The sequence below is a fragment of the Andrena cerasifolii genome, chromosome 1 (assembly GCF_050908995.1).
Source record: "Andrena cerasifolii isolate SP2316 chromosome 1, iyAndCera1_principal, whole genome shotgun sequence".
In the NCBI taxonomy this organism is placed as follows: domain Eukaryota; kingdom Metazoa; phylum Arthropoda; class Insecta; order Hymenoptera; family Andrenidae; genus Andrena; species Andrena cerasifolii.
This window is the reverse complement of record NC_135118.1, coordinates 14,534,167-14,548,918: the sequence shown is the minus strand read 5'-3', so window position 1 is coordinate 14,548,918 and position 14,752 is coordinate 14,534,167. Positions and strand designations below refer to the sequence as shown.

Genomic DNA, 14,752 nt, shown 5'->3' with positions numbered 1-14,752 from the left:
ATGAACATAATTCAACGAGAACGTTGGCAGCGCGGCTGATCCCTCGAGTTCGAAACGTGTCTACGAAAATTCCATCGTACAATTACCAAGGCAACTAGGCCAATTCTGTTAGACTTCTAACACTCTAACATCGTACCCTATCCTACGGTTTTCGTTAACGCATACCAAGCTACAGAAGAAGATAGCATCAAGAAAGGAGAAAGCTCTAGAAAGTACAACTACTCCGCGCTATCACAAACCCAACAAAATTGCCCGGAACTTGTTACTCTCAGATTGGCATGCGAAACCATACTCCTCCTCCTCAGGCATCGCTGTCGAATTCGACAGTGCGCGGTGAACCTAATTTCTTCTTTCCCCACGTTCCCCTAATTTCTCGCTGCTGGCTCGCTCGACTCGGCCACCTTTTCAGCCGCCATTCCGCTGTTTGATTTTTACTTGGAAATTTAAGCTCTATGCTTGCTACCTTCTGCTCCAATATGCTCGTGCGTAGAACGCTTCACAGTCGGAGAAACATCGATTAGCTGCTCGAGGCTATTAAGGGACTATCACCGCTATTCCAGTTCTTCTCTCATCGACGCCGGTCTACAGACCTACGCTCGGTGTCTCGTTAATTTCAGTAGCGGTGGAAAGAAAGCTTAAACGTTCCCTCGGGAGGTATTGTATCTTAAAATGCCCCGTAGATTGGAAGGTTGTAAAACAGACGAGTGATATAAACGTAGTACGTAAAGCCTAAGTAGTATTAACTTTCATACACAGACACGCACGAATATGGGTTTTAAACTTTCTTCTGACGACCACTGTGTAGAAACGAGGGAGCACGGAGCAGAGTTGGAATTATTAACTGAATAAAAGATTGTTTAAACAACGGATCGAACAAAAGTTACTTCAACTTCAGATTACTTGACGAATAATTTTGTTTTTTAACTTTCGTTCGTCGTTCGAGATTTTTATTTAAATAAAATGCTTGCCCACCTCTGGCACGGAGTAAGCGGTTAAATAAACAGAAGTGGCCTCGAGCTGCCAATTAACATTGCCTCCAACCGCAGTCGCATGAGAAATATACATATAACATACCTATTCTACATATACCTATAACACGTTTTTTTTTTGTACACAGCTTTCTTTGGTTTTTGAAAAGAAGAAGTTAGTCTTTCATAGTGATAACGAATTGTTCCTCGATTGCGTGCAGGGTGTTCGGCGGGAAGCCGTCCTTCCGTCTCGCGCCTCGACGGTGGATCTCGCCGTCGTGGAAGAGCAATAATATCAATCAGTTTTCCCCAGCAATGAGAAACGCTCGCCGTCACTGGCGATCCTATTCGCGCTCCAATCGATAGCGCGGCGATGAGAAGTCCCTCGGCGGGCTCTCGGCGCGAACAGTTTTGCGCCAATGTAGATATCGAGCAAGTGTATTTTAATGAGATTCAATCGGGGCTCCTTTAATTTCGGATTCGCGGGATCAGCCGTAGAATCTGTCCGGCGCGATTCCCCGGTGAATCATCCTTGCGATCGAATCTCCAGCCCGGCGGGAATCGCGATAAAGTGACCTCCAAAAGAACGATTACCCGTAGAAAGTGTTCCATCGTTATTTCCGCCCTTCGTTTCCCCACCGGGGAGCGCTGAACGACACCCATCCCGCATGGAAATCGCCGGGTCCAGGACGCGTTTCGCGCGCGGGTGGAATATCGGCGGCCGGTGAGCCGTTATCGAGGCCAGATAGAGAGCTCGAGCACCCCACAGGCAAGATAGAAAAGTGCACTTTCCTCAGCAACGAGTCTAAGCTGAGTACACGTTACGCATTACACGCTCACGATATACGTATAATATATATATATAGATATATATGTATTGTATATGTATGTATATAAGTATATATATATATATAGAAAGTTACAAAAGATAAAAGAATCGAGTATAATATACACGTACAGACTGCCCCAGAGAAGAGGCGGCCATCTTTCCACCCCCCCCCGTCCAACCCCCACCCATAAACGGATTATCTTTGTTTTACTTTCCGACAGCTCTCCCTCTGCTGTTTCGCGATCTCTGTTAGTTTGGTCTGCAGTCGCCGAGAAGTTTCGTCCTTCCAGCGGATGTTACTTTCATCGCTGACTAACTGGATCCAGCTAATTCGCCGGTTAATCTCTGACGTCGGTCATTAGGCCTCGTCGGAGTGGGAGCCCTGGGAGCTGCGTTTCTTCTTGTGGTTGCCGTGGTAATGGTGATGGTGCTGCTGCTGCTGCTGGTGCTCGGTGTGCATCAGGGCGTCGGTCTCCGGCTGATTCTGATGGCCCACTAGGAGGTCCAGGGTGCCCCTGGGAAGTCCTGGTTGGTCGTTAGCTGGCGGCGGAACTGGGGTCGCCGCCGGCGACTCGTTTGGTAGGGGTACGCAGTGCAGGACGTAGCATCTCACGCCTGCTAGAATGATGCCTGAAAATGGTCAGGGTTTTTGTTAGACAGTTTTGAAGGCGAGGTGTTGCGGGGGACTGTCTGCCTAGGGACGTGCGCATTTCGTTCTGAAGTTAGGGAGCTCGTCGAGGGAGACTGAGCAAGAGGCTTCGAGGGGAAAGTTGAGTGGTGGTTAGATTCTTTAAGGGTACTAGGCAGTCGTTGCTGTCTAAAATGAAGCAGTTCTGTTTCAATTAATTACAAAGAAACGTATTGAAACTGAGACTTGTTCTTTGGCATGATGTTTATTAACGACATAAGCTTTTAAAAAAAAACATGTTTGTTTAGTTGAAAGTATGTTGATACTTTTTAAAACAGTTTCTTTTGTTTTGCAGTGATAAGATGAATGTCCCAATTTCTGCTCATTTAAGGGGAGGTTCTGGTCTAAATGTCGATTTTTTTTTATTTCATTTTTCGAATTTTCAGTCTTTTAGGAATACGTGTTTAAAAGGATTTGTTGAAATTCGTAAAATTCCCCAAGTTATAGGCATTTGAGTAGCGGCAAATGCACGGGCAACAACCGTCCACTCCGGCGCTCACGTAAAACTTCAAATGCGTTTTTCTCGAAACAGTGTTCTCAAAACGGTGGGACCTGTATCTTCAAAAGTTATTATCCGATTCGACTGAAACTTTTTTTATTTTGAAGATTATTCTTTTGGCTAGGGGGGGGGGGGCTAAAAATTACAAAAAGTTGAAAATTTATAATTTTCAAAAGCGATGAAAGGACGAAAAATACAGGGAAAAGTGATTTCAAACTTGAAGTGTCGTTATTTTCTAAAAAAAATGTAATTTTTGTCATTTTTAGCCCCCCCTCCATTAGCCAAAAGAATAATTTTCAAAATAAACAAGGTTTCAGTCGAATCGGATAATAACTTTTGGAGATAGAGTTCCCACCGATTTGGATCAATTTTTTGACGCCTTGACCCTTAACGACTCCCCAAGGCTGTCTGCAATGATTAATTATAAAACAAAAAATATATTTCTATAACCTAAGACATCCTTAATACAATGCAACAAGTCCCATTAAATTATATATAGTAGTTTTCCGTTAATTAATTCCTAAATATCGCCTATTTTTTGGGCTCTAGACCAGAACCTCCCCTTAAGAGGTAACTCGCATGGGCAGCCGCAGCGGGGGGCAAGGGGCTTGAGAAAAAATCGCTTATTTTTAAAAACTAATCTTCATTAAGTTTATACTAAAAAAGTGAATGTTTTTAATTTTTAAATTTTAATTAAATTAGCGCTGCAAAATGCGTTCAAAGGAGCAACCAACCGCCGCCTGTCAACCGGACGCCCTTGGTGGAAGGTGATTTTATAAGTAAACACGAATCGAAAGTGTGGAACCAAATTAATTTATAGGAGCTTGTATTGTGGGGAAATTGAGTTTGATTAAAATTTGACAGAAGGTGACAATGGATATAGTCCAGTCGCAGTTGAAATGACTGTTTGTGCAAAGCCAAGTTGAAGGTGCAGAATGACTTCTTCGGAACGACGTACTGTTTTGAAGAAAATCGATTTTGAAAGTTTATCGAGTACTTGCACGTTTACCCAGGGATCGGTTCCATTTTCGAAATTGATTTCCTGGAAAACGAAGTCTGGTTCGCGAAAAGGAAGGCTGATAGAGAAACCCTGTACAGAAATTGTATTTTTAGGAAATGTTATTTACTTAATTGTAATTATGGAATTCTTCTACTAGCCAGCTTCAAGATTAATTAACATAAAGGTTGTCCAGACCGCGTCGTACACCTTGCAGTTGTATTCTGAATGAGAAACCTGTTCCTTTATGATGTACATACACATACACTTGGTGTCTGACCAATGATTGGGCCGTACCACTGCCGTAGCACGCAAGCGAGTGTAAACTCAACGATTGCGAAACACAAGAAGTCTGTAACACGATTATCCTCTAATTTATGTAATATCGAGCGTACAAAGCGTTAATTTATGTATTTCCGATTCAGAAGTACAAGTCCGTTAATGCGAACCGCATTTCATTTGGGAAATAAGCATCAGCGGTTCCAGCGGTCGATTAGTAATTAGTTTACTTTGCGAGGATTTGATTAATCAAATTTATATGACGCATGCCGAGCGCAGCAATATGATCCCGTATTAGAGTTCCGTAATTAATGCCCTTTAAAGTACTTCGCAGATTTAATTTTATGTGAACGGCACGAGGCTCTGCGAGCCATTTGTATGTAAGTTTACGGGTAAGGCCGTGCCTCGACTATATCGATGCATAATGAATTTAATTGACGAAGTTCAATGAACATGCAAATGTTATAAACCCTCTCGCAGTTCCACCCAAAGCTCGCGCACATTCGAAAGTTTCTCATGGGCAATATTTATGTCTGTTCAATGTGTGACGGAAAGCTGTTGCCTCGTGACCGATGTAAATGTAGGATGGCTTAAAAGTGACTACGGATTGTGGTGAAGCAGGGCAAGCTTGAAGAAAATTTCTTGGTATATACAGGGTGTCCGCGGGAAGACTGAACAGCTGGATATTTCCTAATGTATTGGAGATAAAAAAATTTTAAAAATATGGCGTTGCATGGTTCGAGGGGGCCAATTTATTAGCGCAGACGAATTTTTCTTCGACTATTATTTTAAAAGATATTATGATCAAGTTCGGTTTTTTAAATGGAACTATTTTTTTCGAAGAGGTGACTTGATAGTGCGTCCCAAGACAAATTTAATAAGCATTAATGTATACACTTGATTTCCACTGGTTTTTTGAGATATTGCGCTTGCAAATTTGCTGATTTTCACTGCAAGAAAACCCGCTGAATTAGCAAGAACCGGGGATGGTTTTGCTGGTGTCACGGGTGGCCTTGCCTGTTGAAACAGATACCTACTTGCCAAAGGTCTGGGTTAGGAATGGCAGGCCCAAAGGCTGGACGATTCTTATCGGTCAGAAATGCTACTTACTAATGTTAATGTTTCAAAACGTCATAACATTTACTCAATTTCCTCATTCAGACTCAGTTTTCAACTTTAATAATCTTTTATTTCGCACTTGCTTCTACGCTCGGATGGCCGGTTCTTTTGGGAGGGATGCAAGTTCGATTGGTTAGGCGAGGAGGTGCGAAAGTTGCTAGACCAAATTTCTAAACTATAGGGAGCAGATTGTATTAGGGCCAATCGCATTTGCATCCCTCCCAAAAGAACCGGCCATCCGAGCGTAGAAGCAAGTGCGAAATAAAAGATTATTGAAGTTGAAAATTGAGTAAATGTTATGACGTTTTGAGACATTAACATTAGTAAGTAGCATTTCTGACGGAAAAGAATTGCCCAGCCTTTGGGCCTGCAATTCCTAACCCAGACCTTTGGCAGGTAGGTATCTGTTTCAACAAAACAATCTAAAAAAAAAAAGTGGAAATCAAGTGTATACATTAATGCTTATTGAATTTCTCTTGGAACGCACTATCAAGTCACCCCTTCGAAAAAAATAGTTCTATTTAAAAAACCGAACTTGACCGTCGTATCTTTTAAAATAATAATAAAAAAAAATCGTCTGCGCTAATAAATTGGCCACCTCGAACCATGCAACGTGATATTTTTTTAAATTTTTTTATCTCCAATACATTAGGAGATATCCAGCTGTTTACTCTTCCCGCGGACACCCTGTATTCTCACATAAAATTAAATAACAAAAGATTCACTCATAGTTGAAAATATTAATTGCACACCTCAATTTGTATCTGTGCAAATTTCAAATCCAAAGGCGTCCGTAGACTTATTTCCGGGGGGGGGGGGGCAACTTTGGGGTGATGGTAAAGAAAAACACAGCAATGAAAAAAACATTCTTGGCGATGACATCGACGAATCGGATTTAATTAAAATTTTAAGACCGAAATTTAAAAATGTTCACTTTTTTAGTATACACTTAATAAAGATCAGTATTTTTTTTTAAAATAAACGATTTTTTCTCTGAAGCCGGAGGGGAGGGGCATCTGCCCCCTTTGCCCTCCCCCGCTCCCTCCGAACTTCCATGTTCATGTCATTTAATTAAATAATAGATTATATTCGTAAACATTTCAGAATTACTCTCGTGATTCTGTTCCGAATTATTAATTCATTGAAATCCTACATAAACAGATTTGTTCGCGTTTATTTGAAACTTGTTATGACATCATTAATAATTCTATGAAGGTACGAGTCCCTGTATAAAATTGAATGAAGACAAGTATTTGTCAACATTCTCAGCAGATCCAGGAAAATATCCTCCAAGATTCGTGGTTAAGTCAAGAAACGGCCATCACGCCCATTTTTACGGCGTCGGGAACTGACGGTAACTTAGTTACACCGAATGAATAGCTCCAAGTAATACGATTAGGCCATAAAGTCTCTGACAGCGACAAACGTCTTTTCAAGCTGTTCCCCACACACCCAGCTACGTCTAAAATCCCGTTAGTCGTAATCCGGTAAATAAAACTCCACTTATATCGGCATTAAATTGCAACAGAACCATTCTTATAAAGTACGCTACTAATTAGAGCCTCCTCCATTTAAACCATTATTCAACATTTCCGCTGTTCACATTCACAGTACCGGCCAAAGACAATTTAACCAGCGAACTGCGTCAGAAATAAAGTAAGTAGTTCCACTAAAAAAATAAAAAAATAAAAAAAATGATATCTCAAAATTTATATCCCCGCTTAAAATTTCTTTCAACCACCACTGTGCACACGTTCGCGTCGCCTGGCAAATGGAATTCACGACGCCGGGAAGGTAATGTCCAACTGGCTCCTCGTTAGTAGGAATAATAAAGGTTCTATTGTATAAAAAAAATTAGTCCTTTAGTTTCAGCTTGTCGCCTGTGCCGAGGAAAAATGAAGCAGCAAAATGTTTCCTTGACCTACTGTCCGTCGAGCATTTGCCGAGCTCTCGGTGTATTCTGACGGAGTTTCAGACTTTCCCACGCGGAGTTTCATGCACAGCGGGGAGGAAAAAAGGCACGCTCACCGAGGAGGAGCAGAATAGTGCCGGCTACGAGCAGAGCGAGTCTGTGGTCGGTGGTCGTTGCACCCGGGGCGAGTTGGACCAAGCCAACAACCAGCACCACTGCGCCCAACAATAGGCACACCACCACCGCGTGTAGCCCGGATATCTGTGAATGACAATGCTTTCGTTAAATAATTTCCCGCGCCTGACGGCCGCGCCGAATCGCCCCGGAGCGATGTCGCGCACAAAAACGCCGCGTCGATTCGCAGCCGTCGTTCGAGTGCTCGTTAAAAGACAAGAACGGGCGATTTTCTTCTGATAGTTCCGTTTCTCTGTGACTCGGTCCTTCGCGACTTCAGGACACTCGAAATGACTCGAAAATGTCGGAGCGATAGAAGCACGATCCACGAGTACAGATACCCCTTATCACGGCGCGGTGTTATCACAGAAAGTTTCTACTCAGTCATTGAACTGTCTGCTCGCTTGACACTCACCCTTCCACGTGTCAGACGGAATGGTAGTATCGCGTGTTTAACGATAGAGATACTTCACTATACAGGCCGTTCCAAACGGGAACAAGGAATTTAAAAGTTGCCATTTCGTAAACTGAGGCTTCGTTTCCGAGATGGAAGCATCTGATGTTTGGGAGCCCGAAATCAGTGGCTGTGACACGATTGGTCGGTGGTAAAAGATCAATTGCGTGCAAGGCTCCTAATTGAATAAGGGTAAGAGGGTGCTACCGAGGTTATTGAACTTGCTTGTTTTAAAATTTTACCACCCTTCTCGTTCCCTTTGCGATAGTAGCCTGGGCATCGTTTACTGTACAATGCACCAGTGAAAGTGAGCAGGATTATTAATATGCGAGGCGAATTTCAAGCTGTGTTTCACCACACTCCCACAATTTTTCATTTAACTTCACCTTTTCTACGTATTTTAGATTTCGTAACATTTGCACTTTTTTCTCAAAACGACGAAACACGCCACCTAGTCAACTAACCCGTCTAGCTTCTCAAGAAAACTCAAGTCGTATGGACCCATTTTGCAAAAGTTATTCTGTTTCAAGGAGTATTTCGGGGTCAAAAAATAAAAATTTTAAAGTTTTGTTTCGATTGTTTATGATAGCCACAAGCTTTAGAAGTATTTTAAAAAAGATTTCATTGGGAATTTCAAAAAATTGCGGGAGTTGCAGCGTAAAAAGTACCGGGCGGGCCAATGCAGGTATACACGCCGCGGCAGGCTTTAAAGCCGCTTTTCTCAAAACTATGTTTCTCAAGACGGCGAACATCGTAACTCGAGAACAGATCGATATTTTTTGTTGAAATTTTAACTGCACCTACAAAATACTTCTCTCCGCAATACGGAACTCGCTCAATAAGATCGCATAACTTTAACAACATTTAACAAAACAATTTATCACAGGATTACTTCAGTAAAATCCTTCAAAGTTGATATTTGTTGTATAACTCCGTGAATTATGATCGAAATTTTTCTACCGAGCTCCACATCGCGGAGAAGAGTGTTTTCTAGGTTCAGTTGAAATTTCAACTAAAAATATTAATCCGTTCCCGACTTATGATGTTCACCGTTTTAACGCGGGCATTGCGCAGCGCCCACTTTGACGCTTTGTAAATCCCTTAATTTGTAATATTTCTCAGGTTCCCTGGTCTTAAGATGCGTGTTATATCCGCAAGAAAGTATTGTAAAATGTGCAAATAGTATGAATTATTAGTCGTCCTTAAATCCAACCCAAAAGGAACCGTTCATTTTGGCCGCCTGATACCCGTGTACCCCTTAAACCGTGACATAATACGTTAGTGACCCACTGTAGATTTCTCTGTAAAATTTTAATCGCTTGTGCTTCAAACACGAAGCCTCAAATTAGAAAATGGCAAGGTGTTCTTCGATTCTTCTCGACGCAAATAATTTAACCCTTCGAACCTGTCTCGAAATTTCAGCAAACTCTATACGTATATTATTATGCAGAATATTTTTCTAAAGCGCAGGATATTACTTCGATATTATTCTGCTCGTTTAATACAATCTTTTTATCGATATTTGAACTGGCAGTAATGCTTGGCGGAAAACGATATGGAAGGCTAAGGCGATCGTCTGTCATAGTCTATCAGATGTCTCAGCGATGGGTCGAGTGTATCCACTTGAAATCAATAAATACTCGCGTTAGCGCGGCTGATGCTCGTTATTGCGGCGCACACGTAAGCGGAGAATTACCTTGCCACAGAGATACAGCTCGGGTAAAGGCTCCAGGTGGCTGTTGTGGCCATGGGGACTGGGGGTGGGCGGCGAGCCTTGAGGCGGTGGCATCCATTGGCCCCCTAGGTAAAGCTGACTGGGGCGTTTTAACCTTTTTTCCTGCCGTTTACGCTCGTGGCGGACTGCCACCGCTGGCATCGCACCGATCATCCTGGAAAACAATCGTGCGCCCGGTGTCAGTGTGCGTGCGCTAACAAATACGTACTTTCGTCGCCGAGAATTCGAAATAGGTATTATTATAGTAAATCTCTACACTAATTTTTAAAATCTGTGAATGTGTCGCTCCATCACTGCTCGATCAGTTGACAGTGATGCGGGAAATGTGATTTTTCGCCGTTTTTAAATATCATTTTATGCGTTTAATAATGTTGCAATGCTGTTACGTGTTATGAGAATGGAAAGATTTTGGTCTTGCGGGGCGTAGAGAAGAATGTGGCAGTGGTGGCTTTGTTTTAATAGCCAACCCTTGTGTTTAGTGAAAAATTGGATTGGTTCATTTTAATTATTTTACCACCGATAATATATACCTACAAAATTTTAAGAGATGTGTCAGAGGAATAGAGTAATCAGTGCTGGATTAACCAATAAGCAAAATGAGCACGTGCTTAAGGCATCAGGAGAAAGGGGGCACATTGAAATTTTCTGAATTCTAAAATCTAACTTTTGTTAGAAACATATTTTAGTCAAATTGTTTTTCGGAAATGTGTAAGAAATTGTACATTTCGTTGAAGTGACTACCCTGTATAAGGGGGCCTCGAAATCTTTTATGTGCTTAGGGCCTCTAAAGGCACAGATGGGCAAAGATAATATTTAAATAAACGCTACTTTCCGGTTGTCCGTTATTCGTAGATCGTATAAGTTAACATCTTTATTCAGAGCGCCAGAGATGAAGCTGGTTATTCGAAGGCCTTTCACCTTGGGTTTTGAATAACGGTTCAACTTTCATTATATCTTTATACCAGAGTTGGGCAAAGATACTATCTAGATGATATCTAGATAAAAGGTACTTACGGTTAGTCGTTATTCAAAGTTTGAATTTTGATGATTTAGCTTTAGTGATACGCCAGAACTGAAGCCGGTTATTGAAGGGTCCTTAGCTCTTGGGTTGTGACTAACGTGATTTCAACTTTCATTCAATTTTTAGTCTAGAAAACGACTAACCGGCGAAAGCGTTTGCAGCCCGACTCGACGCCAGCCGGTCAGATTCTACAGAATCTGAATTTGTTTATTTTTCATCATATCAAATATGAAAGTGACACCAATGGATTCCTGGCGTTCTCCCGATTAATTTTGAAAAAAAAAAGAAAAGAAAAAAAATAGCTTTAAACTAAGTACTTAAGATGTGTTTAATAAATGCGTTTAAACAGGTTGCCACTTATTTATTTGTTTACCCTCAAACAATTTTATTGTCAAACGTACACTACGTTTTTGTGCCGCTGTAGTGGTGTTACCCCTTAATCCAGCTCTGAGAGTAATTGTACCAGCCCATGAAAATTTTAAAGTTTTTATTTATATCTAAGACACATATAGAGAATGAAAGTATTACAAGTAAATATTGTAACCTTTGATTAAAATGGTAGAGAAGCATGTATGTGTTCCATGAAAATTCACAAGATCAACGAATAATGGAGTTGAAAAATAGATAAATGAAACTTACTGCTCTATTAAAGAATTCTATAAATGATCGTGAAAATACAGATTCCCATGATGCACATATGTATTTTTTTATATTTGTAGATATCGATAAAAGAATTTCCGTGAAGAGGACACCCATAAGAGTTTTAATTTTGAAGAAATTGGTACAATTACTATAATTTACTAATTAAGAGAACTCTTAACATTTTTATTGTGTCGACATTGCAATTATTTGAAATAACCATGCCAATTTACTCTGGACGCTGCAACTCGCGTACTCCCTTATTTCCCGAAGTGTGCGAATATACGTTCGAGGCGTGTCAGTTAATCAGTTCGCCCCAATTTCCAAAGTTTACAGAAGACTTAATACGTTTATCTTCCATACACGGCACGTAAAAATGGTATATCGCATTTCCAAGCGAATAAGTGGTGATAACAGAAGGGATTAGTTTACACCCACTCCCGGTGTACCTGATAATCTAATAGCCCTATCTTTTAGAAGCAATCTGGTATCAACGACGAGTCACAGCGTTAGAAACAATACGAAGTAACGATTGCACATAGTGTACGTTGCGTGCATTGTTAAATTTCAATTACAGGAATATTCTCTGCAACTCGATATTTAAGCGTTTATCTGAACATCTCCCGCCTTTGAAAATACTATACTTTGAAATCAATTACGTCGACCGTTATACCTGTGGGAAATAAGTTAACTATTTTCCATCCACTTTGGACAAGCATTGAAGTCGGCAGTAGAATATCACGTTTATGCTCAGACTTACTTGACTCGATGGAATTAATTTCCGTTGAAATTCTCTGGAATAAATACCATTCCTTTTTCCAAATAAAATCAAAACTTAACGTTGATCCAGTCACATTTAATGAACACAAAAATTACTTTGTGTGTATGTACTCGGTTCAGCGGAACGTCGGGCACAGCAGTAGAATATTCTATTTGTGGTCAGACATCCATCAGTCTAAGGAATTAACCTTCATACATAATTCCGTGCTTTTCAAGCCGCGTTTGCGAGAGCTACTTGAACCGCAGCAACCAGTGTTTCATAGAAAAATGGACGAGGGGATTACGTGTGCGGCATTAATTGCCCTGGAAACTGTTAAAACAGAGGGTACGCCGTGGTGGACGTTTTGTAGAACGGTCGTTGAACAATATGGGAATGATGGCTGCATATTCGTAGAGTTCGTGAACCAGGAGACGCTATGAACTTTGGTGACCTCAGGTGACCTCGTCGGTCGATACGTCACTATATCCACCCTCTTCAACCCTCCGGGCTCGGCCAGGCAGCTCCAACGTACCCGAGTTCTATGGGGTTGCTCGAATCGACGGTAAAACCGAGGCCAACGATGGTGCAATCGCTTTCGTATACCTTCCTGATCACCTGCTACCATTTCAAAATGCCACTCCACCCTTTCGCCAAGTAAAACCATTTCTGCCTTCGCTACCTCGAGAACAACATTCACAAAATTTTCAAAAATTTTTATATGCAATCTCTTCGATGATCCTTTTCCTGCTATTTTCTAATTTTTTAGCTGTATAGATGTATGTAATCGCGAATTCGTAAATACAGTTTTGTTCCTGCGAAATATTATTTTAATGAGCTTCGAGCTGAATATTATAAAGGGGGAAAATAATATCCCGATAATCCTGAATTTCCAGATAACAATTTTATTCTGATTTGGCAGGAAATTTTGCGTTACACCGATCCTGTCCCCTTTGCGTGTCCGTTTGAATTTTAAAGGGCGTCGAAATATATTAAGATAAACCGCGCGGAGCAGTGGAGAGTATAACGATGAAAAAGAACCTTGTGCTGAAGAAATAAATTGGTTCTTTCCAACTGAATCCCAGCTTTGCACTTCACCGGATCCTTTAAATCAGATCCGCGTAAACCATGGCCACACGTGGCTTCCTGCAGAGCTATATTTCCCCTCTCTCTTCTTGTAAAACGTGGTGGTTGCTTATAAACGTTCTACCCTTAACACAGCTGAACTCGACGAAAATTCTGGCCGTTAAATTAAATCTTTTATGGACTCCATTCTCTAATATTCTGTAATCACAATTTGGTTTACCATATTGGAAATCAATGCACCCTTTCCTCGATGCACCCTTATGTTCTAAAGGCTTCTTTTCTCCCCGAATTCCTGAGAACTTTGAATATCAGTACGAAAATTTGGGAGGTACCTTTCTTTAAATAAATAACTAAATGCCGAGCAGAGTCTAAAAGCAGAGTCCAAAAAATTCCCAAAGACGCTACAGGCTTTCCATCTCTACAAAGAACATATATGTGTAGTTTGGCAAATGCATCCTCAAGGCTGCATAAAAACATCCCCTATTATTTTGGGTCGCATGGTAATGCTGCAATAAAAGAATATACTGTACAACATTTTCCACGAACTGTGTCGAATATAGAGGACACGCTCGTTGCTCCGGGTTGTAAACTTTGATGTTGAAGGATGAAGATTCCCACGCGACGCCTTATTCAAAACACAACGTCACGGAGGGGCATACGTGTACGTGTAACGCTGCCACGGCTTCGTGGAGTAATAAAGCAGGAGACCGAAGCAAGTTTTTATCCGGGTCGTTGAATTTGTCTCATTGCGCAGTACTCGACCAGCGAAAAATCCATATCGCGCAAACGGCGAGGAAAAAAGTTCGAATACCAGTTCACAAAACTGTCTTCGCTACGAGCCGGCTGTACTATCATCCATTTCCCGAGGTTGCTGAAAGGCAAGCTTTTCCCACTTTTTTTTCAGTCGAACCTCCACTAATTTAAACGAAACAACGAGGATCAGTGCATGTATCTACAGTGGTGGCGAAAGGAAAGTGTAAACCGTGAACGGTAAGGAAAATGCGAAAGTTCCATTAGGAATAATTACTGTATCTTTAAATTTATGTCCCATAAATTGTAGAGTTGCCAGAACAGCCCAGTGACACCACCATGATACTTAAAGCGGGTTGTTAAATTAGTTACGCAGATACGTGAAAATACCACCACTGTGATTGAAAAGTACGACCCTCACTTTTTCGACACCCTGTGTAAAGGCCATCAGCTCCCCTTCGTCTTCAGGTTTCAAGCAGTTTAAATCAGTTTCCTCAGGAGACGTGCTATAATTGTACGTTATAATTAACATCCTCGTTCGTTGCAAGGGTACGTCAAGGCGCCGACAGCAGGCATAGCTGGCGAGCTATCGATAAGGTAATATCGAATCACGGCGCGTACACAATAATTACCTCGCTATTAGGTTTCTAAATAGCTTCGCGCTTGAAATCATATCCTGCAGCCGTAATGTGGTTGTCGAACAGTTTATGCAATCGATTAAAGTCGTTTAAGTTGGAGATTACGTTTCACCTTATTCTGATAAGCAGAAAATATATTTCTCCCCGGATTCTGTTCGCCACGTTGATTTCCAAAATGCTGCTAAAAGTAAGTCCAGGTCAAGCTTA

General features: G+C 41.3%; 1 protein-coding gene and 1 long non-coding RNA gene across 2 annotated transcripts; one reads left to right on the top strand and one right to left on the bottom strand.

The window, feature by feature from the left end:
* Nucleotides 1-1,482: 1,482 nt before the first annotated feature.
* On the bottom strand, nucleotides 1,483-9,807 carry LOC143378279 (uncharacterized). The gene is made up of 3 exons (XM_076830050.1): nucleotides 9,616-9,807; nucleotides 7,408-7,552; nucleotides 1,483-2,427 (listed from the first exon to the last, which is right to left on the bottom strand). Exons 1-3 carry the CDS (start codon nucleotides 9,805-9,807, stop codon nucleotides 2,156-2,158), a joined length of 609 nt encoding a protein of 202 aa, XP_076686165.1. The 3' UTR covers nucleotides 1,483-2,155.
* Nucleotides 9,745-11,546, top strand: LOC143378811 (uncharacterized). Its single transcript, XR_013088368.1, has 2 exons — nucleotides 9,745-9,887; nucleotides 11,395-11,546. It is a non-coding gene; the product is annotated as an uncharacterized LOC143378811 (long non-coding RNA).
* The last annotated feature ends 3,206 nt before the right edge of the window (nucleotides 11,547-14,752 follow it).